Source organism: Numida meleagris, chromosome 8, assembly GCF_002078875.1.
Source record: "Numida meleagris isolate 19003 breed g44 Domestic line chromosome 8, NumMel1.0, whole genome shotgun sequence".
Classification (NCBI taxonomy): domain Eukaryota; kingdom Metazoa; phylum Chordata; class Aves; order Galliformes; family Numididae; genus Numida; species Numida meleagris.
The window spans coordinates 4,032,519-4,058,089 of record NC_034416.1 but is presented as its reverse complement, the minus strand read 5'-3'; the positions used below and the strand labels follow the sequence as shown (position 1 = coordinate 4,058,089).

General features: G+C 37.3%; 1 protein-coding gene across 6 annotated transcripts in view; it reads right to left on the bottom strand.

Moving 5' to 3' along the window:
- The window catches only part of PHF6 (PHD finger protein 6), a 25,819-nt gene continuing 844 nt past the window's right edge, over positions 597-25,571 (bottom strand). Inside the window, exons 1-11 of one of the 6 annotated variants that reach the window (XM_021406008.1) lie at positions 21,097-21,996; positions 20,787-20,966; positions 20,480-20,581; positions 17,922-18,055; positions 17,588-17,631; positions 8,125-8,291; positions 7,803-7,946; positions 6,670-6,774; positions 5,718-5,851; positions 4,963-5,092; positions 2,929-4,670 (exon numbers count right to left, since the gene is read on the bottom strand). In XM_021406008.1, the coding sequence (XP_021261683.1) occupies positions 4,963-5,092; positions 5,718-5,851; positions 6,670-6,774; positions 7,803-7,946; positions 8,125-8,291; positions 17,588-17,631; positions 17,922-18,055; positions 20,480-20,581; positions 20,787-20,924 (1,098 nt within the window). In that variant the 5' untranslated portion in view covers positions 20,925-20,966; positions 21,097-21,996 and the 3' untranslated portion in view covers positions 2,929-4,670. Of the gene's footprint in view, positions 1,900-2,928; positions 4,671-4,962; positions 5,093-5,717; positions 5,852-6,669; positions 6,775-7,802; positions 7,947-8,124; positions 8,292-17,587; positions 17,632-17,921; positions 18,056-20,479; positions 20,582-20,786; positions 20,967-21,096; positions 21,997-25,571 lie in introns of those variants that run through there. The other 5 variants (XM_021406006.1, XM_021406004.1, XM_021406003.1 and 2 more) reach the window with 5 other exon arrangements.

The following is a 25,571-nucleotide window of genomic DNA, read 5'->3' as shown; positions in this document are numbered from 1 at the left end:
TCCTGTTTAAGGTGGTAACATAAAAGCATGTAGCTCTTAAAAAAAAAAAAAGAAAAAGAAAAAAGCAAGTTTTTGCCATTACATTTCTTGATACTTTAAAACCACTGCATTTTATTCTCTCTCACTCCAGGAAGCTACGTATTTGGAGAAAACCCAGCATCCTCCAAGCAATTTTTTGTCTGGTTAATATTTTACACTACGTTTGTATGATTCTAATGTGCATCCTGAGTTTATCTGGTGTTGTACAACGTAGTTACATTACATTCTGCGTTCTCCTGGTATCTTAGTCTAAACTGATCCGTATGATACAGACGTTCAGAAAGTCCCTGAAATGTGAGAATGGGAACCTTCAGTGAGTCAGCCACTTCATATTACTAACAAGCAGTAAATACAAAGAAGCTTATCCATTATGCAAAGTTAAGAACAGTACACAAATACGCAGTTACCACTAAGCTGCACACCGTAAGTATGTTGTCTCACTTCTCTTCTAGCAAAATTTTCATGGGCCTGTAATCTCAATAGGAAATATTGCTTTTAATGCATCAAAATATCACTTTTAAAGTTATGCTTCCAGAAAAAGGACAGACATGCAAATATGAAATTCATAACTCATTTATTGAATATATATATATATGCAAGGATACCAATAAAAAGAAACTAATACTGCAAACTACAACTTTGGAAGTAAAGCCAATATAACAGGAACAAAATATACATAACATTGTAGATAGGAATGCATTTACCCTCTTTTACACATTCCCTGTCTTTACACCTAATGTAAATGTATGCTAGAGCAAAAGCTGCAAATGTTAACCTAACCTGAGTGCTTTTTGACAAGAAACAGTTCTCCAGGATCCTTTAAGGGTTGAGATGTCACTGCTGACTAATGAATGTGCATACATATGCATATATGAAATTGGCTTCAAAAAGTATATAAATCAAGAGCTGTGTTTTGTGGTTCTTTTTTTTTTTTAAATCTCCATCACTAATGCAGTGGAATCTTTTCCTTGTGACAAGGAAGAAGAGCTACTATTTGACATAATGTACTTTCAGTTCTCTTCAGATTAATTTCATCTAATGAGGATTCATTTTCTTGTCAGTCTGATTCAGCGTATTAATATTTTTGGAACGCACTGATTATCACCTGGCAGATAAGTCTGATATTTCAAATACATTATCACACCTTCATCTTTCACTCTGCTTCAGTTTAAAGTTATTCCTCATATAGGCAGCAGTAAGAAGCAAGCCCTCTTCCTTTGTATTCCATTTCTTGTACACTAATACCAGACATTTAGAGCCAATTCAGTATAATCTATCACTTTAGATCAGCACAGCTCTTTGTACCTTAAGATCAGACTTTGTGGAGTGTAGGAGATGGACTTAACTCCTGGAGGGCAGCAATAATCTGGTGTAACGAGAGCTTTATCACAGAACCTCCTGTGGATCAACACCTGCTGAATAAGCAGATCTTTAGATCACCTAATCTGTTTCATCCTAGTTAGCTGCACAGATGCTGGTATTGAACCATCCTTTTGCCCTTCTTTGAAATGGAGTAATATCACAGCTTACTGCTATGGTGTTTGATCATGCCTTGCGACTTTGGCATTACACCAGCTGTATCCTCAAGTAATTTGAACAATACCCTTCTGATGCCTGTCCTTCCTTGGTACAGTCCTTTCTTGGTATAGCACGATCGCAGATCTGTTAATATAGAGATACAGTGAGTTGAGGAGAAACCTCCATTCCAGAGGATTCCAGGAGACTTTAACAGCACACATTACTCTTGTGAGCAAAAGAAATGCCCAAAGGCCAAAAAAATCAAATGAAGTGAAACCAGTTTCGTAAGACAAGTTTTGTTAAATTCAAGAGTTCTGATTGTGAGATGAAAACAGAAGGTGCCTATCAAAAAAAAAAAAGACAAACAAAAAAACCCATCTCATTAACAAATAGATTGCATTAATTTACCTAGCTAGTTTAAACATACCTATTCCATCTATAGAGCACTTCCATTACTTCTAACATTTCTGGGAAGGCAGTAGATGCTCCAGAATATTCTTCAATATATGCTTGCAAAGATTACATTACTTTACCAAAACAAACAAACAAACAAAAACCCTGTCAGACAGACTGTCTGAAATTCCAAGCTAAAACACATATAAAGAGACAGTAATGGCAGTCGTAAAAAAAAAAAAAAAAAAAGATGTAAATGTTGTATACTATCATACATTGTCATGCTTTTAAAAACTACAATTAAGGACATAAGAGATGTACAGTAAATACACTGCTGAGGTACATTTCTTCTAAATATTAACACCACAACATAATTACTCCCCAGCAGGTAATGCTACTTGGGAACATATAAATACAATTTTTACACTGTAAGGCACTTTTACCCAGCATACATAAGTTGAAGTCAGTTATGACAAATTTGAGGTTTGTAAGAGAAAAGATTTTTGCTTTTGACGTTATTTTCATGAATTCTGGATTAATGACAATTTAGTCAGGCCATCTCAGCACAAGGAGGTAACAGGTAACCAGCCACTTACTTTTCTGCTACCCGAAGGTAAAGTGCTGTTCTGGTTCTCAGAGGCATGGAATGGGGAAATTTATTTCACAACGGATGAATTACTGGACTGAATATTCTACTAAGCAACTGACACAATATGAATTAGAGCTCAGTCTCAAGTACAGTCAGTATGCTGGCAGACCTACCCCCATGCACCTGTCATCCAACCCTAGTTAAAAATACAGTAGATGCAAACAAAGTGCCTTTATTTCATGGGAGGGCCATGTCTGAGGCACAAATCTAGGAGTAATTTAAATGCTGAAGGACGTTACTCTGCATTCTAAAACTGAGTGGCTGAAAAATGTTCATATTCTCAAAGAAACCAAACACCTTGATAGACAATTTCAATAATCGATCTGTCATTGCAATTCAAGTCACACTTTTAATTTTGAAAGTTACAAATACAAAATAAAAATGATCAATGGCATCATGTTTAGAGCAGTAACTGAGTATTTTCTGTACACAGCAATATTTCTTTCCAAAACTGTATTATTCTCCAGGAAAGCAAACAGAATTGAATGAATTCTAACAGGTAAAATGTTAGAAAGTCTAATATACAGTAATTGAGTCCCTCAAGACATTAAGGGAATGCATAAGAAGACAATGACACACGTTATATTATTTAAAAATACAAGTAAAAAATGCTACAGAAACTCATGTTACAAAATGAACTGTTTTTGCAATACCAATCACAGAAGAATTGTAGCAGTTTATAGTCAAATCAGTGTACTTTCCTTGTTTCCTTCTTTCAAATCTAGGAGTTTTGTTGGGAGTTCAGAGTGAAACAAGTCAAAACCCTAAACAATGTGGTGTGATAGCAACAGACAAACGTGGACTAAATTCAGCTTTTTGGTTTTATTTAAGTCAGTCTGAGAATGTGCTTTAACAGACCAATTGAAGAAGCTAGGAGCCATTAGAAATGACAAGGTATTTTGAAAGCAGTCAGAGGACTGATCTGTTAGGTTTGGTATAACTCAGATCTGATTATTCCCCAAAGGAACATCAAAATCGAGAAAGAAGAATTCCATGATGTGATTGTTGACTTGACAGAAAGTGGAGGAAAAAAATAAATCACCAAAACAGTAAGGATGATAAGCAGTTTCTCACATAGTGGTCATAAGATTTAAAAATAAATACCAATCTAGCAAAAAAGGTTGTTTCCTCATTCTTCTTACAGAATATGGGACCTCTATGCATATTCTGGACTAAACATGAAGTGTTCCACACAACACAGAACACTTGAGGTATGGACGTCAGATATGGTGGCTAAATTCCATAGTGAGTTAAGAGTTGTAACTCTCTGAAGAGAAAAAGATTGGGCTTCAGAGTCCAAGCATTTATATAGTAAGGTTTTAATCACACTTAATGAAGTGTTCTTTGTAAATCAGAGACACAGAAAGAGGTGGGTCCTTGGGGAAAGAATGAACTACAGCCCTTTGGCATGAGTTCTAAAGCTCACAGCTCAGAACCAACAGCTGCTCAAGTAAGTCTCCCGCAAACAATGCTGGGCGGAATGAGCAATCACAACAGGAACAACCTGAAATGTTCAAGCGTGCTTCGATGTACGCTGAGTCCTTTTCTACTGTGTGCTTTGCAAGCAAAAACAGAGAGCGGCTTTCCCATGTATAGCCTCCGGAACTTGTATATGAAGAAAATGCAAAATTCACAAAGTACCAGCTTGTTGCCACCACCAATTTGTCCATGTTGTTAATTAAACTAGCTAAGACCTTCCCTCTTTGCATGAATCCACTAAACAACTTACACATTCCAAATCTTAATGTTTTTATTCAGTCCAGAAATATAGATCTTACTTCATTTCAATGTCTGCCTTAACTTTTGACACTGTACATATTACATATCATTTATATAGTGTTTCATTTTTTCCAGACACTGCAGACTACAAACTACATAATATTGACATGTAAAACTCTGCCACTTACTGAAGGCTCACACACATGAACGTTTCAGGCAGTTCAATGAAATTTCTAACAGAGCTGGGTAGTAAAAAGTTACTAACCCTTTTCTGATTTTAGAAAACAATTTAAAAGAATTAGTAGTTATGATGTCTTAGCCATTCCCAGTTCTATAACTCTGTCCCTTGAACCTGTTTAAAAAATGATGAAAAGAATGGTAAATTTAAAGTCATACAGGAAAGCATTTAGCAGCTCTGATATCACATCTATATTTAGCAATAGAAACGAGGGCCTCCCTTCTTATACTGTTACAAAGTCAGCTGGATTTAAAAAACAACAAATCCTCCCCATTTTTCTATAGTATGCCAATAAAAAATACTTATCTGCATACACTAGATTTAAATACTTCACTGCAATGAACTACATTAAATGTATATTGTGTTTCAGTCTCGATAACAGATTTGTCAGGAGTAACTTCCATACCTAGTTTCCATTGAGCTGCTGCTGAGGAATGTCATTATGGTCAGTGCCTGATTTCCCACGGCTTTTGCTTTCTCTTTCTTCATCCTCTTCATCTCTTTCATCGTTTCCACTATGGTTTTTACAATAGAGTCTAGCACAATGAAAGAAACAGTGAGGATTTTTACTGAAAATATCCATCAAAGACGCTCTTCACTCAATTAGTTTTGAGAAGTACTACAAGAAAATTGGCAACTCTAACTCATTTAATGCTTTTCAGCCAAGCATCAGTTAAACAGGAAGAAAATAAGGCTGTAGAGTAAAGACTAGCCAGCAGAACTTGGATCAGTTCTCATCTTCAAAAACTGCTGCTGCACTGCTCCCAGAATGCCCTCTTGTGGGCACTAGAAACTCAACCACAGCAGCAAGGAAGTGGTGGAAGTTAGGGGATCCAAATAAAGCCAAAGTAAAACGACAAAACGTGTCCATATGGAGAAATTGTAACATAGATTATCCAGGGCTTCCACAATAGAATAGATTAATTTAAGAGGAAAATATCTTAAGTCAAATCACTGTTTTTTCTCAATTTGTATATTACTACAGTACTACAGAAATTTGAATTTAGCAGACTAATTGAAATATTTTGCCTAATTAAAAGTTACTTAATAACATATATATATATATTTAAAATAATACATCTGATGTATCAGTTCAACAGAAGAAATGCCATGAAATATCTTCACTCGCATTATAGACTCAAGGTTTACATAGGTCCTTACTTATAAATTCCTCGTGACATATTCTCGATGTATTTAGCTTTGTCTTCTACTCCACAGTGGTAATGGTATGTTTTTATGCAGGCTTTAATTTCACACCCAATAGTAGCACCAGGCTGGCTGCAAAGTGTGCATTTCTGTTTAGGAGAAAGAAAAGAGTGGCATTGCTCAGCCTTTCCATCTCTTAACATTCAGTTTACATTCGGTTGAGTGTTCCTCATGTTTGCAGCAAGTATTTTGGAACACAATGATTCCTCTGGCACATCATCCTTCCAATAGCAAATTAATCAAAGATCTGGTAAAAAGAACCTATTAAAAATGTGAACACTCAGATTTACCTGTCCATTACATTGAAAACTGCCACACGCACTTTTATTGCAGTATTGCTGCACTTGCAAGTATTATTTTATTGCCACTGACGTTAGTATTTTGATATACTAAGAATCTTAAACGATTTTTTCAACTAACAATGTTACTAGGTTTTGCTTTCCTTTTTTTTTTTCGCCCAGAAAGTTCTTAACACTTTAAGAACATCTGTAACTTCAATAAAATATAAGATGGCATTTTGCCAACGTCCCCATCCTTAAGGCCTTAACACTTTTTCATATTAAAATACCAAATCAGTTGGAAAGAAGTCACTGCAATAACGGATTCTCTAAGCCCATCTGTAGTTTTGCACAGAGTACTTCTACTAACTTTACTTTTACTCTCTTGAAGTTACAGGAAGGCTAATACTCATTTACAAACGTACACCACCGTAAGAAACCCTAAACAGCAACCACCACTAATTAGAAGGGTGATTTCCTACCTGGGTTGCTATTCTAGAAGAAACAATACATTTAAATTTTGTATTCAGGAGTAGATGGACAAGGCTGTTCCACAAAAGGATGCAACCAGATCTATATACACCTCAGCAGAATCAGTGATACATTCACTGCATTCTGCAGATACATACCATTCTTTTCCCTCTCTTGATTTCTTGAAGTACAGTTTTGATATCAAAATCACCAAACTCTGCCCTTGATGTTGTTGTTAGCTGGACAGTGCCAGAAGAAAACAACTGTAAAACAAGTCCAAAACGTTCTCAGGTCACCAACATGGCTAAAAAATTATGTGCATGAGTCACAGAAGGGGACGTTCTGTACTCAGTTATCTCAGGCTAAAAAACATACTAAGCACATTAGCACGATGAGCCTTCTGGCTGATATATCCACCTGACTGCTTTAATTACATTTGCTACTTCAGAGAGATGTATTTTAAAAGTAAAAGGAGTAGACAAAAATTGCTGAAAATATAAAGAAATAAATGAGAAGTATCATTAATTATTACATCACCAAACCTTTTAGGAATATTCTGTTCCCTTCCCAACACTGCTGGTGAACACCAGCTCTCTGTTTGGTTAGGCTAGCTATAGGAAGACCATTAACATACGGACTGCCCAGAGTATTTATACATTTTGAGGTACAACAGAAACTGCTGAGGCCATTCTGCAAAGCACTACTTCATTCATAGAACTGATTATGTGAAAGGCAGCACTATTTGCTCTAGTGCATTGAAATTAGCAAATTCTCTTCAAGATGACAGTTTTCCAAATGAGATCATCTAAAGGCAAGAACTTTCTAGAACTTCCACATCCCACTCTCTGCTTGAGTCACATAGCCTGAATCCACTGGTCAGAAAATGAATCAAGTTCATTGATTCTTCCTGGATTTTGCCTGAATGCCCAGAGAGTAAAGGTGCTTGTATTGTATTTTTGGAGTGGATTCTTTAATTATTTTTTCTTTTTAAATACTATGCATGTATTTAGACACTCAGGGCACATATTTAATATGCTAAAGAGCTTCCCTGAACTAATTCCATCTCTTAGCACATTGCCAACTTTTATCCGTGTTGCCTGCAGTGAAAATAAATGAACTGCACATTTTACAACACTTCACAATGCTTAAAGAGATCATCAGCACGCAGACAATATTCAGCATGCAGACAATATTCATGCATAATTACACCTGAGGATACTGTATTAAAACCTAAAACACCAATTCAGATAAAATTCATAATAAACTGATTAACAGCAATACTGCTACTCACCATGCACTTATAGTGTGCTGCAGCCTTTTTGGCATTAAATATATGAAGCTTTCCTCTAGCTTCATTTTCTTCTTCACCTGCATGACAGAATCCACATTTAGGTTTTGTATCACTGGGGCTGCTTCTGTGGGGAGACCTGTCTCTCTGAAAGAAAAACATTTTACTAAAATATACTGCTGGGTTATAAATAAGGTTGCAATTTTAAAAGCCTGTGGCCACCAGCTGGAGGCTCAGACAAATGCAAATTTTAATTAAAATTACAGTCACAAAGAAGAAACACACAATGCTCTCTGCTACGAAGTTTAGCGTATTTACTGCTTACATAGGAACTGCTTTCTATTTCGTCTGTGCCATGTGAGGATGTGGATCTAGTGTCTTCTGATTGCCCTTTTAAATTTGTTTTTCTTGGCTTTCCCTTACGACCCCTCCTTTTTCCTTTGGGAGGTGAAGGCTCCAATTCATGTTCGTTGATACTTTCTTCTAAATCTGCTTTAGAAGTTAGAAAATATCATCAAATAAAATTCTCAAAAGCATTACACAAAGCAGAACCAAAAACAGGCAAGAAAAAAACAACCTGTATTTATGTTACTTTGGTCAGAAATTAAAATAGCAACCTTTTCATATTTATTACAAACATGCAAGATCCTGAAAACATCGCTTACTTTTTTATGTTCATATGTATGTGTTATGTTCATATCACATGTATTACGTTAAAAAGATCCAAAGCTGTGTGATGTTTGAGAAAGTTTTAACCTTTCTTATAAATTCCACTTTCAGGACCAGCACACGGCCTCAGATGTATATATTCATCTTGACTGAAAATACGACCAACAGATGCTTTCAACTTTGAAATGATTTTAGTTTTTTGTTTTTTTTTTTAAAGACGCACGCATTCAATATAAATTGTACCTGATCTTATGCCAGTATTTCTCAGTAACATCTCTCTCCTTGCATTATTAATTGATGCCTTTTGATTTAAGAAAAAAATCACCCATTTTGGCTACAATATTAACAAGTTTTAGAACTGGACTGTATTTTGCCTCCATGAGACACATCTAATATTTCATTTTAGTTGCAGTATTGGATCTACACCTAAAAGGCAGGAGCCAGTTTACAGAAAACAACGGATGATTTAACTGACAAAATCCCAGAGTGTTTACAAACCATGAGGAATATAAGAAAGCATATTTTGAATACAGATATATCAAAGAAGTCTGATGAATTCCTTTGAAAATGCCAGACCAACTGCTGAACTGCTACACAGAACTGTCCAGCATTACAGCAGAGTGCCCTGCTGATTACTCAGAAGTGCACAGTTATTATAGATCAATCCTGCAAACTTATTGGGGTTGCTTCAACTGTGATCTAATTAAGTCACACCTGATATTGAATAACCAGCTCTAACTAGCTGCCAGCAACTTTTCAGCACACCCAGCTCACAGGAACAGGTTTTTTCTTGTAATACGCAATATCTACCTCTGCTCAAACTGCAAAGTTATTTCAGTAACTTGTTTGAAGAAAAATACATACACACTGCTATATAAATCTCAAAAACCAAACCACAAACATCATCATGATCCCAAAATGGAAGGAAGACCGGATGAGAAGATCTGGAATACCTATCCTATACATTAATGGATACACGACACTTATCTGTTGTGATACTATTATTAACCATTGCTAGGGCACTTACCACCATTCTATCTTGGTCTCAATAAACAGATAGAACATCCTACTTTAAAAGCTGCCTCACTAAAACTCATCTTTCTTATCTATTAGCACAAAAAAATCAAATGACATTTATTCTAGCTCGTAGTTAACAGTGAATCAACTGCACAAAAGTTTGAAGTCAAAGCCCTGAATATATTCCACAGCCATAAAATGTTAGTAGTGGAAAACTGAAGTCTCGCATGCAAGTGCATCTTACTAAGCTTACTCTATCACATTTGTTGCTAAACTCTGAAGAAACTACAGCTTCGTGCACAGATGTTAATATAGGAGAGAAAACTAACCCAAACGCATCACAACATATCATACTGAAATATAATTCCCCAAAAGCTCTGTGCAGTTGTGTGGTTAGAAGGAGGCAAAGATTTGAGAAGAAATTCATACAAGTTTTCAAATTATTTTGCCTTAAATTGCCAGATTAATCAGCTATTTAGACATATTCCCAAGTGACTACTAAAACACATAAACACATCTACCACAACTTTCCTATGCTTCATTATGCATCCTACCCTTTACTGAGATGCAAGAGCACCACCATTTATTTTACTCCGAAAAAGAAAGAATATATGATGACAGGGATTATCTAGTGAAACAATACATTTTACATTTCCTTTTCACAATTTACTATCTCAACTGATTTTTCATTTAACATTACTTGCTAAATTCTCAAAGCAAGATCATGCAATTTAAACATCCTACCTCTCAGATTGCATATAGCAAGTTTTACTACAACCTAAATAGTTACTTCAAAGAAAATAATTCCATCTTGTCTCTCACCATATGTAAGAGCTTCCCCCAACGTATTAAAAATCTGTCAGTCTTTTGCATAAATGGCTCTTTATTGAAAAGAGTCTTAGACAAAAGTGACTACTAAATTGTTGAGTCTTTAAATAACATCAGTGTGTAAGTTAGAAATATTCCTTCCAAAATCACTCCATAGATTTCGTTGCTCTGTTTCATGAAGTGGAATGCAGTCCATTAACCAAGATTATTTTTTTTTCCCCAGAATCCTGTCACCCATAACGCACTTAGTCCGCCTTTTTTTCCTAAGCATTAAAGCATATTCAGAACCCTGTATACTCACACTCTCACAACTGGAAATGAACCTTAACTCCAAAAATACAAGCAAACGGGAAAACCAACTTCATATAAGACATGCCACAGCCTCCTTGTAGAGTAAGTTCTCAAGTGTAATTGTTAATCTGTAAGTAGAATGTTTAAAATCTGAAAAGTAAACAAGCCGTATTTTTAAAGGATGTTTCCAGCGTAACAAAAATCCACCACAATCGCACAGCTTCCCTCTAAGGAGGATCCCTTTCCTGTCCGCAAAACTCGTAATTCCAAAAAAGTCCAGAATTCACTGAAATCCAGACGCTTGATCCAAGTCAATGCAATTCCTTGTGGAGTCAGGTCTCCATACAAGTGCCATGGACCTATGGATTAACACCACTGAACTGCGACGATCTGCACCACCGCACCTATCTGCAAGACCAACGCCACACAACGTCAGTTTCTCCTTTTTAACAGCGCTATGAACCGGTGTAACAGCACAAGGATCAAGAAAATTGTAACCAGCTTTAAAATACACCTGCCTTGGACGTCCTTTACTGTTTCAATACGCAGTTTGGTTTGTGCCCTATCCCTCCCCTCAAGCCCACTGCCAGCTTACCCAGTTTCCCTGGCATCTGATGGTTGGGTGTTTCCAACTTCTCATGTCAGCTTGAACTAAGGAAAACACAAAAAGTTGTTCAACTCCTCCCTCACCAGATGAAGTTTCATCATGGATATCACCCAAGCTCTGAATCCCCTGACTCTCTAAATATTCTGCAACTGACCCCATCCCGTATCCCACTACTGCATTGATTTTTTATATTGCCACAATATTCTCAACACAAGTTTCTCCAAACTCTTCAAAGGAGGCATCTTATAAACTTTCTGCAGAAGTCCCTAAATAATGTGCCTGAAAAAACAAGCTTAATACACAACGTGTTCTCAGAAGGGAGGGTGTAAGGGGGTAGAAATCAAGAGGAGATATTCTGTGTTTTCTAAGGCATCTGAGAACACGATACCGTAAACTCAGATGAGCAGAAAGATGAGCAACAACAAGCCTCACATTTGCATTGTAGGAATCTATGAGCAGTACAAAGTACCATAAAAAGAAGATGAGCAAAGTTCTGTACTTTATAAACTGTTAACAGGGAGACTCGGCTTCAGAGAAAATTCTAAAAAAATCTCTTTTGATCTAACTAGAAGGAAAAAGGATTGAGACGTTTTGCCGCTTAAAATGAAGCTTGACACAGAAGAAGCTGAGATATCACTGATCTATCCTTTATTGCTTGAGCTTGAAATAAACCAGGAATCATCCTTTTCCAAAAGCTAGGTTAAAGCAAACCAATACATGGAATTAAGTGACTTAAAGGTTGTGAAACAACAAGTAAAAAGAGGATGTGTTCAACAAAGGCTAACAATGCTCTCTGTACCTCCTACATTATCTTAAACAATGGACTAAGTGAGCCAGAAGCAAAGGGTCTGAGTCTGTACATGGAAGATAAAGAAAACTGACTGGAGAAAGACATCTGCAAGTAGGACTGTACATACAAAGAAGTCAAAATGTACAACGTGGAAGTGCCTTAGGTGTGCTGCTGTGTAAATCTGAAAACTTATTTTGGAAGTTTCCCAGTGCATTTATGATAAAAGAGAAGCTCTTAATAAGTACAAAGAACAAAATCAAGCTTGCTAGACTTTTAGAAGAGAAACAGAATATCGGAAAAAGAAAAAAAAGTACTTCAGCACGTTAAGGTAAGAGATCCTTAAAAATATGGCTGAGAAAGAATGAACCACATGTGACAACATAATTGTTTTTAATTGAAATGTCATAAAACCTAAAAACCTTATTGCCTCAGTAGTGAGTAATGAAAATGTGAGTGCATTTATACGCATTAATAAGAACCAGAGGTTTGCATATTTGCAAGCAAATAGAGAATCGAGTGAACACGTCCTGAAATAGTAGTTGTTAATGTTAGAAAATGATGTGAAATTAAGTATCTTAATGCTGAATACAATTTTTATTTTCTTTTTGGAAATGGAAAAAGACAAGGGTTCCATCAAACATATCTAAATTGGAGAAAACAGGGTTGGAGTGGAAAAACATGAGTTAACCCTTAGGTCACTAATACCACATTTTCAAAAGCATCAGATACCTCAAGGAACTGATGATTCCAGTTTAAAAGCTACTTTTCACTTAACAGTATCTATGCTACGAAGGACTTGAGATTATTTCTTCAATTAAATACATTCAACACAGAAAATTAATAAAATAGTCCTTTATAAACATAAATGCTTTTCCAAGCAAACAACCATTGACAAAGACTGCAGGCTGATAATATGTTACCTACGTCATCAAATAGCTTACAACAACTGGTCTGATAAACTTTCCAAGCATTAGTTAGCTGACCAAGTTCCTATTTGGATAATGTCTTGCCTAGGTAAGAAGCAGAATTATAATGTAAACATCACAGGACAGCTCCACAGACAGTAGAAACCATTTATCACATTACCTTTAGAATTTTTCCTTTTCCATTAGTTACATGTTTGTTTGTTTGTTTGTTTTAAGAAAGCACCACTGTGATTTTTCCTCAAAATACCAGATTAGTCTACAATGGACTGAATATGAAATTATCACTAATTTATTACATGGATCAATTGTTCTTGTCCTAACACTGAATATACATTTCACACCACATTCAGAGCAGCATTCTCCATAGGACGGACAACAAGGCTGAGTCAGTGGAGCTTAGAAAGAAATTGTAACCATCCACCAGCAGAACTGAAATGACTGCAACATTACAGAAACTTTATGCTTGACAGCACCGGCACATACAACCGCAGGCAAGCTTATGCTACCAACAGTGTTAAAGAAAACTCAACTGTGAAGAAACACTGATTAAAGTATCCCAAGATGAATCAAAATGTTACCTTTGGAGTTATAAAGCCACCAAGTTCGGGATGTTTTTCCTACCAGCCTCTGGTTTAAACAGTACTTTGAAAAAGTAATGGGTTGGATACAGAACCTCTAATTAGGTCTCACAGAGGAACATTATCCTGACTCCACTTACTGAGCAAAAAGAGAAGCACAGATTTCAATCTGATCTTTAGAATGAGATAAAAAGGGTGCTGAGACATGGTGTGTCCTTATTTCCATTGTGGAAACATCATTCCCCAAGGCTTCACATACAGCTACAGTAGGAATCACGGACAGTATTTTCTGACCCAGCAGCTCCCAAGGATCTGTTTTAGACATTAACAATGGGTAGTCACATGGCTGTCTTCTTTATTCTTCATTTTATTAGGATGTAACAGATGTAACAGAAGAATTAAATGACATTCTTCTCTTAACTTACATTAAACTATTCCAGATCAGCTGAATTTGTTTTAAGTACAGAAGGGCCAGCACAGCCCCAACTGCAGGGAATCAAATCTAAGATATCAAATTTTAAATTTTTCAATGATTATTTCCAGTAGACTGAAATAAATTCCAATAAACAGTTCCAAAGCTTTACTCTTCTAAAAAAATAAATCCAACTGTATCAAACGGAACATCAAATGGAAAGTTGACTAATAGTGAGCTGTGTTGGTCGAAAGCAGTGGTACTGACCCCTATAATCTGTTAGGTGCTGAAAACTTAAGAAGGCTTGCTTAGATTATGAATTAAACTATTACCTCAAGTTCTGAACAAATCAATTCGATTCTTAAGTAGCAAGATAAAAAATCTTGACATGAAGACATGAAACCAGCAACTTGGTCTGCTCTTCCATGCCCGTCAACCTCACAGGCATGTACCAAGTAAGAGAGTACCTCACCTTTATTCTTCTTTTACCAGCTAGTGGGAACACGGCACAAATGAATTACTTGAAATGTACAGAAAAGCAAATGCAATGAAGTTTCCCTGCTCTGTGCCACCTGAAGGCTAGGCCATACAGATAAATCAGACAAAGCAAAGAATCTCTTGAATCAGATAATGAATATAAAGCAGACTACTTCGCTGCCATGTTTCACATTTTGATATTCCAAGAAAACAGAAGGTACTTCAGCAACTCCTGACAATTAAAGGAAAATGAACTCCTGTTGCTCATCAATTTTGCCTTGATGAGAAGGGAGATACTTAGTCTGATGAATTCTTGCTCCACTTGAACTTCATGGCAGCAATAAATAACATTTAAGAGGTCCTTTTTGTTAGGTTTTAACCTGGTAATTTTAATTCCAACATAGGTCCTTCAACCAAATTTCTGTGTGGCCTCAGGAAATTTTCTTTAACGGGTATTAAATGATTAGCATATTTTTAAATTATTATTTTAAAAATAAAATAGAAATAAAAAATAAAGTAATAATTTGAAGAACTAAAAATTTTAAAAGAAGGTACATTAGCCAGACCTCCGACTTTAGCAGGTGCTAAAAAGAGCGCCTGCTTTTGAGGGTAGGGACAGAAAAACCCTGCTACTAGGCAGCAGTGCAACCTACAGGAAGAGAAAAACAAAACAAAAACAAATGCGTTCTGGATTGCATCAAACCAAACACGCCTAAAAACTCTTTCAACAACCCCCAACAGAAACAACATAATAAAAAAAAAATCGGACTGTAACAATTAAACCTAGAAACAGAGAGCAAGGGATAAAAGCACAGACATTCTATCTTGACCAAGCATCCCATAGCAAAAGCAATAATTTGCCGTTAGAAAGTGCCCCTGTGCACCCAACACTGAGTGACATAATCACTGATGAGCTTTAACTACTCTGTCACAAAAACCCTGCTGCAAGCAAGGATTCATACAAATGAAAGATAAAACAAGAAAGAAAAAAGGTGCTATGTTAGCATCTAGCATCCCTGGCTGGTCTATTCACTCTTCTGTGCAAGTCTTTTCTGGCTTCACAAACCACCATTCTTTCACATTTAAATTCCTCCTTGATATGCACATTTCTCTCCAGAAGCAAACCAACAAAGCACATACACAAAGCTTATCTGACTGCCATCCTGCACCTTCCAGCTACCACCTCACTGAGCAAAATTCATCATCTAGTCATTAAGAAACAAAGGCCCCAAGGTCCTTTCTTAAACTCTGAAAACCATCCCGTCCACTTCTCTATCTTGTCGAGGTAATTAGCTTTCAGTGCAGCACAATACCATTGCTCTACAATTCCATAAGTCATTTCCATAAGACAGACCCAATATGTATTTTACTTTCCTTGATTTAAAGGAGGTTGAGCACAAAAGCCCCTGCTTCTGCCATTATAAAATCCACGACCAATAGCTTTGTATGGGTACAGCACAGTGAATGCCCAGAACTGTGTGGGCCAAGGAGAGAGCTCAATCTTTGGGAAAAAGCACTTGGGCTACAAGCACAATTATTAAAATAAAAAAAAACCCTCTGTGAAGTATAGCTACACGTATTTCTAAAAGTATAAAGCGTAACAGAACTAAATATTCTAAGCACAAAAAGTTACTGCAAAGTTAAATTCTAACTGAGATACCACTGTGTTCCTTGGACTCAGTTTTTCTGGATGATGTTTACCACTCCTTGTTTTCCGCTCAGTCTGAGTCGTTTTTTGATGGGTCTGTCCAATATTTAGAAGCTGCCATCGCCAACGCGTAAGAAGAAACTCAACATTATGCTTCTGTAGTAATTTTTCCCATGTCTTCCCAGACAGATATATCCATACAAAATGTAAAAGCCTCTGCAGTTAGGGAATAGCACTGTAGAATTGGAAATGACCATTTCTGAAAACTTTTAAAAGTACAAGTTCTGATCCTGCACAGAGCTCCAAGCAGAAGAAAAATTGTCTTATGACTCTGGGCTCCATGCATGTTTCAGTGGGTTCCAGTGTGAGCCATTACTCAGTAAGCACAAAATATTATGTTTAAATATCACAATTTATATAAATATCTCATTGGATTCAAATGTCTTCCATATTCTGTATGGAAAACAAAACTATTACACTCACTGAAAGATTACCATGCCATTTACGGTGCTTTTCCTGACTAAACCTACTAAGGGTGAAATCAGAACAAAGAGTATTTTAAAAAAAGCAAACTCCAATATTTAAGTAGACAAAAAAGAAAAGGCAATTTTACTTTGGAATTTTCTATTGCCATCAGTACTGTGGGAACAGTGATGCAATACCCAAACCTCACGATTAGTGCTACCCAGAGCATAAGAATACATTACCCTAAGTATGTATTTGGCAGAAAGAAATGGAATTTGTGAAATCTCATCTTCTCTAAATAAACAGTAACATACTCCTCACTAGCTGAATCTGTGACATTTCAATTGAAAGTAAAGCAAAAGTGAACTAAGGAATGCTTGCTCACCCAAATTAGATATAGTAGAAAACAAACAGGTGAAAAGAACAAAAAAAAAGGCTTCAACACAAACTTGCAAAACTAGTTCAGAATATAACAGACAATGCAATTTATAATTTATCTGTTTTTGTGGCATATCACCCCTTGCATACTTCACTACTCTCCATTGCAAAGACACACAGCTATGAATGCATACAGCTTTTTTCTTAATCAAAATTGCACACAGGCATCTGCAAGTGATCTGATCATAAACCCTCTATTTAATATTGGGCTCTTCTTATTTCATGAGCTGAACTGCACTGAATCGCTCAAAATATCGTGAAAAATTAGGAATGTTAGCAATAGGAAAAATCAGCTGTTACCTGACAAGTTCCTTGTATTTCAGATGCGAATATTGTGAATATTTAACTATAAATATAAGCCAACTTCTTCCTAGAAGGGAATGCATTTTTCCTACCCGTACTTTATTCTGACAGAACGTGGTATCTTTTGAACACCCTAAAATTTAATTCTTGGGTTTTGCTGCACCTCAATCAATAATTTTTAGAAAAATACAGAAATCAGATGGGCTTCCAAAGTCAATATCCCTCAAAAAAAATATATAGTTCTAAGTTTTACTGAAAACATTTGTATTCTCCAGAAAAATTAAATTTAACCAAAAGTATCTTTCTACAATGGGAAAAATTTATATTGAATAATTTTACCTTCAGAGTTATGCGTAGTTTTCTTGTGTTTTCGACATAAAATCCTATAAACAAAGTAGTTGAAAACTGTCAAGTCAGTCACGATTCACAGATTATTTACTTATATTTTAAATTTAAATGCCAGTACATTTTTCTCCCACTTGTAATCTCACTGACATACAAGTCTTTCAGTGAAAAAGTGCTTTTTTTAGCACATCACTTTTTGAATGCCACAATCATCATCCGAATATTTTTGCAACAGTTTTAAGTTCCAAGAGTGTTGTTTGTTTGTTTTTTAAACAAAGAATGTAAAATATAAATACAAAAGGAAAGATAATAAATAAAGAATAGTTACATGTAAATGCCTTGGGAGGGTTTCTCTCTTATCTGAGCTTTATCGTGCAAAGCACAGTAGTAGTGATATGTCTTGTGGCATGTTTTCACATCACAACCAATGGTTGCTCCAGGACAATGGCATAAGGAACACATCTGTAAAGATAAAAAGCACAATTCACATTACTGTTGGCTCAATATTTCCGAGTTTAAAAATAAGACAGATACTCCAGGTGTCACCCCTGGTGACAGAACAGAAGTGGTTACACACAGGAATATTTTAATGCATATTACTGAGTACTCTGCTGTGCTTTCTATCACTCTTCCTGCTCATGGGTGTTTTTCTTCATTTATTTTAAAATCAGGCAAAAATTTGCTCCCTTAATGCAACAGTACAATAATCAGGATATATAAGTCCAATGAACAAAAGATCCATGCTTGAGTATTTTTATACACAGAACTGACTAAAAGGAAACTATCTTTTCATAAATGCAAATATGCATTTGCATGAACAAAACAGACAGCAGGAATTTTTGATGTTGATTTATTAGTCTATATATCCTGAGAGTAATAAAACATTGACTCAGTTGGTACCAACCCCGCTGCCAACAGATTAATCAATCAAGTTATATCAGGTATACGTGAAGTTTGACTAGCTGAAAAATAAGCAATCTCTAAAAAAAAAATCCACCTGTGCATAACTGGGAGACACAATAATTACACCAGCGCATTATGTTCTCCAATTAACTTAACGATTTTTTAAGACTGCCCTATTCAGGTTTGAACCTACAAATGTTTCTCAGACAGGACTTTGTTACCACAGAAATCCTCTATGCATCTCTTCAAAAATGAACACGCACCAACTTCCAGTGCGTACCTGGTTGCCAGCAGCACCTACTGAAGGAGGGCAGCTATATCAAATCTGTCTGCAGACAAATTTAGAACAGGCTAGCAGAATAATTACTTAGCACAGTGCGATACACTGAGATAGTTTCACTCCAGTGTGTTCCCAAATAAGAATACAGGCTAGAACAGGAAAAGCAGACCTTAGCAGCATAGTTGGGCTGCCTAAACATAAGCTCTTAACTTTAAGCTTCCTCTACAAGTCAGGGGTGGGGGGAGAGGGGGGAGAAGAATTCCTCTGAGACTGATTCAGAGCTATAGATTTCTGATGGCTACAGACAGAGATAAAGCACAGCTACCTGGAACATCCAAGTTAAGACAAAATTAGTCTGTACATTCCCTCCACATGGGTAACGTCTCAGGACTACAAATCGACTAAGTTGTTAAGCTTTCTGCAGAAAACACAGATCTGATTCAAGTGCCTGACACAGTAAGGGCGCTCCAAGAACAGATCCAGCTGCTGTGCTGGTGAAAGAGCGCAGAGAGATTCAGAAGCACGAAGAAAGCACCAATAACATCAAAATAAATAACCTTAAAAAAAGATTAAGAGTCCCAAGAGCCCAAGTTTCGTTGTGATTTGTACTTTCATTTATTACTGTGCTCTTTCTAAGTCTCTAATCATGAAATGAATAACTTGTGAACACTTATTTATTTATGCTTCACCTCATTAGAGCAAATAAAGTTGTAGGTGTTGGAAAAAATAGAAATGATATACTAGATGAAATATCAGACTATCATATAAGCATAGTTCTATAGAAATACTTAGGACTATTCTGAGTCCAAAAACTGGCAAATATGTAAGAGTGATTTAAACTGAGGAGTGAATTGATCATCTATCAGAAATATTTTGAAGAATCAGTCATTTCTCAAATAGAAAACAGTAAATTCTAAAAGTAAAATAAAATACATAGCTTCTTGAGAACAAATTAAGAACAAATTTCTGCTCATTTCTCATGAATTTGGTAGAGTTGCAGTCACTATTGTACTGACGTACCTCAAAATGTTGACGTTCACAGGCCCTTACGTTAAGTCAATATAAAAGGAATCCAAAGAAGCATATTTAGTAGCTAAAACAATATGATAGCATCAAAGCCAAATAATGATAAAGGCACGCTATTACCCTTACTAGGTTCCTAGAGTGTGGATTTCATTGTTAAATCTAGCAGAAGATGTTAAATAGAAACAATTGGGTTTGAGATATAAATTTAGGGAATGTTATTTTTTATATGCAGTCCATTAACAGAAAAAAAAAGGCATTCTCTGAAAATGAGTTTTCAAATTTGCTTGGAAAACAACTGCACAACTGCTCTGACAAAAAGAGATTGTAGAAACAGTATTTCTGGACATACAGTTCCATGATTAAGCTACGACTTAAAAAAAAAATAATTTACATGAGATGCGGACTTGACTGGAATAAACGACTTTTGATGCCTTCTTGAAGATGTTCCAACCATCATTTAAATTTCATTTTGATCTGAGTATCATCAGATCTACTGTTTTTTTGGTTTTTTTTTCCCCCTCTAAGACCACTTCATCATCAGCTTTTGTAAGCTGGCCATTTCCTCAGAGCCCCAAAGAAACAACAGATATGATAATACAATGAACGATTTCACAGTCAGCTTTCTAGGAGGTAAGCAAATACTGCCCTTCATTTTCAAGGGCTCAAAACAGACTTACCAATTTAGTGCCTCTCTTTATTTCTTTCTGAATATCCTCAATTGAGAATCCACCAAGACTCTCATTATCAGTGTGTGAAGATACCAGTGCAGATGAAAACAGCTAAAATTACAAAAACAAAACGTATTTTAAGTATATACATTACCTAGAACATTTGCACATTTGACAAACACTGAAACTTCAAATTAGAGCGATTAATCATCTTCCCAATGCCACAGCTGATTGATTTTTAATATTATTTAAAGATGTGTTTGTTGTCTTCTACTGGTTCACGACATTCATTTCCTTTTTCCTATGGGTTACTTACCATACACTTGTGATGTGCTGCCACCTTCTGGTTTTCTGACATCAATAATTGTCCACATTCATTATCTTTATTAGATCTACAAAAACCACACTTCCTTTGTCTTGAAGAGACTTTTTTCTGTCCAACTGAGCTTGTCATGATTTTAAATGCTCTTAGAATGCCACTTTAATCCTCTCAATGCTACGGAAAAAAAAGTGTAATCAGCATGTTAACATCAACAGAGGGCAATTTAGCTTACAGTTTTATAACATCCATCACTTGAAACTGATCTACACCTCTTTACCTTTCAGTTCACACTACTAAAACATACCCAGATAAACGTGCATTTGGCTGAGGCAGTAGTCAGCTACTTGAAATGAAATCGAAGCAGCAAATGGAATTAGTCCTTTAAGAAAAAGTTTGAACATAAAAGTGAAACTTTGGACACACACAAACCTTTGGGGAAAAGGAAATGCATTGTAAATATAACAAGAATGGCAATCGTAAGGGCTCGAGGGAGGGGGAGTTACTGCAGCTCTTTAATCCTATTCTATTTATTACAGTAAAGCAATTTGTAGAAAACGCACTGCCTGTGCCTGCAGGAAAACCTATCCCACTGAACTTATGCTGAAACAGAAGCAAAGAACGGAGGAGCACAGCTTCACACCCAGAGCTCGTTTTGCGTTTAAAAGCTCACAGAGCAGCCAGCAGAGCAGCAAGTACCCTTACATGAGGGTGGTGATCAGAAGATAAAACGTTACCATTTTAGGTATGGCACAGATACATTGTGGCTAGTCAAACAGGGGTAGGAACACGTTTAGAAGGAGCTCTGACTAAAGGGCTGCAACCAAAGCCTTTCCAAGGGCCGCGGTAAATTTAGCAGAACCATACCAGCTATTGGTAACCGAGGGAGAGCTGCTATCCTCATCTAAGAAAAACAAATGAGGATTAAATGCAGCACAAATCTCAACATTTTCACAAGCTCTCAGCAACGAACATACCATTAAGGAGCCCAACTCCTAATGAAGCCCACAAGTGAAAACACCTAATGAGAGCACGTGCTTCCTGGTCCAGTATTAAGCAGTTGGTGCTCATTCATTTCTGCACCTTTCAAGAAATAAAACATTGTACTCTTCAAACAGACGTTACACCTCTTGGAGATTGGAGTCTCACTGTCAGAATTGTCGCAACTGCAATAAAAGTCTCCTCCTCGGCCTTTGTCTGCATCAGACTCTCATCTAAATAAGAAAAGCTGCCACATAGTTTGATATTTTTGGGGAAAAAAAAAAAATCCAGTGGGAGCAGCAGATTTGCAGTACATCTGGACAGTGCCACAATGGCTAGCTGCAGGAAAATGCGTGACTGGTGTTGGAAATTTGCATAGCCAAGCCTGCCAGCTCCTCACTGCTGTCAGACGCCGCTAATAGTAATATCACTCACTGCTTGTACAACTGAAAGCAGAGGAATGTTATTAAGTTTCTGTCGGCACGTATTATTGCTGAAAGACAATCCTGCTCCATCCTCACTCTTCCGCTTTCATAGATTTTCACAGGCTGAATTTTAAGCAGCTGCCTTGCAACGCTTACTACGAAATTCGTGCACCCAGAGGTAGTGTCCGCGGTGCATCCATTCCGCTGCTTTATCAACAGCTTCCTTCGTTCCCTTTGTAACTGGAAAGCAGTTCACTTGCTGGTGACGCACACTCATGAGAAGAATGCATAGATTTCAGATCTTGCTGATTTGCACAAAAAATGTGCCAATCTGGATCAACTAGTCACACCCTTTTGCAGTGGCAATGGGGAGTCCTTAAGTGTTAAACACAAAGGAATTACTATACTGTATTCTTCTAAAGAAAAAAAACACACAACAAAACAAGACAATTCTGTAATCCCCTTCTGAGTAGAAAGAAGGAATGTTTTCTGAAGGAAGGAAACAGAGTTAAAAACGACCTTAATTTTTTTTTTTTAAACAAAAAAACCCCAAAAAACTGGGAAAGAGAAAAAATAATCTACAAAAGATAAGTAGGAAAAGATATAACAAAAAAAATCTTGTGTTCACATCACGTTCAATAGCTCAACATAAATCACATAGTGATGTGTGAGAAACAGATTAACAAAACACGCACAAAGTTCAGCTTTAGTATATCTTCATACACAGTTGCTTGGGGCCGTTTGACTTATATTCAGATCATATTATCACTGTATTGACAGTAGTTCTTAGTATATTGCTATATTTACTTTAATGTTGCTAGTTTTTAAAAGGAAACTTAGAGATTTCCCTGAACACGTGCACAGGCTTTGCTAACAGGAACTCTGTCCTGCAATAAGAACAACCCCTACATACAACAAGCATCCTTCACTAGCAAAGCCACGTTTTAGAAACATGCCAATAATTTATAAAACACACAAAAAAAAAATGTAAAAAATGGCTCCCATCATCTTTAATTCATTAACAGTCACTTCCCAGAAACAAGAAACCCAAGGATGGTGCCATGGCTGAGTGCAGGCAGCTGCCCTCAGCCCCGCGCCTCCGGAGCTGGAACGCAGGCAGCACCGCTACCACCTGACAGATGCAAACACTTCCAGAACGACGGATCGTTCCGTTTTTAAGGCTCACAGTAAAGTTAAAACAATGCTAGTTATTTGTTTGATGATGCACGGATGTTGACGTTGTAACAAAATGACTAAATCTGCAAAAATCGTGTTTTGAAATCGTTATCCGATTCTACCTAATTTAATGCTTGAAAAGTGGTCAAAACACAAACAAATTAAAAAGCACCAAGGTAGGCCAGAAAGGAAACGCACGTTCTTCTCACCATTGGACAATACTGCTCTGAAAGCATTTTACAGCGTTATCTGAAAGTTTTCTTTCCAGTACTGCATTATCTCTATTTTCTGTATCGCTGGGTATTAACAACATTCAGAAAAACTACAGAAAAACACAAATAAGGAAAATTGTCAGAAGCATTTTGTTTGTGGGCCTCTCCCTAAATTACATTTACTTTCTTATAAATGCCAAAACCCACTACACCCGGAATTACCCTGCTCTCTGCCAAAATGCACTTCTCATCCTGTCCATTTAAAAATACCCATTTTCTGAAAAGGATGAGCGAGGTACACAGCTAAACCGTAGGCCAACAATACTGAAAGCAGGACCTCCACATTTAGCTCTCATCTCCTGAGTAAAACCCCCAAACGATGAATCCAGTTTGTCAAGCATCGAGCTGCATTTCATAAGAACATGGGAAAAAAAAAAACCTCACATTGCAACACGTCCATATTTGTTTTCTATGTTTAAAAAAATAACTAATGACTAAGACTTTCAGAATAGCATTTAAATAAAGTCTGGACGGAAACCTTCCTTGTCAGCTTTGTCAGAGAAAGCTCTATGGGCTGGCTCACAGAAAGTGATGCACCAGGAAGCACCGCCTGGGCATTATCTCTATCAACACAAGGCACATACCGCAAAACACAGATCATTACATACAGACACGTTTTCCATGAGCTTACAATAAAAATGAAAGGTTACGCATACCCTAAAAATCGCAAAAAAGAAACTCATTCAGCGATTTTTTCACTCAAAAAATTTTTTCGTTCATTTGCATTCGTGTTTCTTAATATCCTCCAAGGGATTTAACACGATGCTTCCCCTAACAACATCTTCACTTTATCTTTAAATAAGCGAGCTTTACACACCTTCAGGCTCATATATTGTTTTCCTGAGTTCAAGACAACAGATTTTAGAACATAAAAGGAAAGTGCAAGTTCAACAGCACAGGCAGCGAGGAGGTTCTCAGTGTGTGAGACATCGATCAGCACCGAAGAACAGAAAGTAAACTACGTTCTGATCTCTCTTTATTGCCTTAATACGTTTCAGGAGCTGCACATTTACAGAAGTTAGGCTCCTGTTGGTACTCACAACAAAGGACAGCGATCTGTATGCTATGCTTTCTTGTACAGAGATTGTTTTGCTGTGTGGCCTACACGATTAATAAATAACGTTAAAAAAAAAATCACTTGGGATTTGAATTTCTATGTAAAAAAACACCTGACACCCAATGAAAATCTCCAAGATAAATACAGAAGGTTTTAAAAAAATATTAATTAGGCACGATGAAGTGATTTGGGCTCTCAGAAGCCACAGAACATATTGATGCAGCGCATCCCAGATGCTCAGTGGAGATATCAGCCTCCGTACGAGAAACTTTCAGTGCTTTCTAGGGCCGATGGCCCATCTCTGGGGGCACAGTCCTGCAGAAGGGGGTGAGGCAAGGCAGCAGGACAGCTCCTGGGGGTGTCTGCAGTGCACAGAGCCCAAAGGCTCACGTCCTACGGAAAGCTTTAGCCCAGAGCCGTGCTCCCGCAGCATCGTGCGGGCACTACACAAAGTAGGATGGGGACTTACGCCTGTAACTTCCTAAAAAAGGGGGACCAGAAAGGGGGGAAAGACAGGCCCAGCGCCGGGAAGCCCAAACAATGGGCACGGAGCAGGTAACTCTGAACGGCACAGAATGCGCCGAGAGGGGGAGGCTCTGCAGGCGGCAGGACCGGGCTCCGGGAAAGTTTGCGCGCTCGTACGGGGCAGAGGGGCGATCCGAGAACGGCATTGCTCCGGGGGAGGGGGGGGGCAGGGGCCCGGCCCCGCTTCGGGCAGCGGCTCTCCCGAGCCAAGGCCCGGAGCTGGGGGCGGCGGGGCTCGCCCGGGCCCGGAGGGGTCTCAGCGGGAGGGGGGGGCTCGGGAGGGGGGAGCGATCCCCCGTTTTCCTCAGTACGTTTTGAGGGGAGAGAGGGCCGCGGACACGGGGGC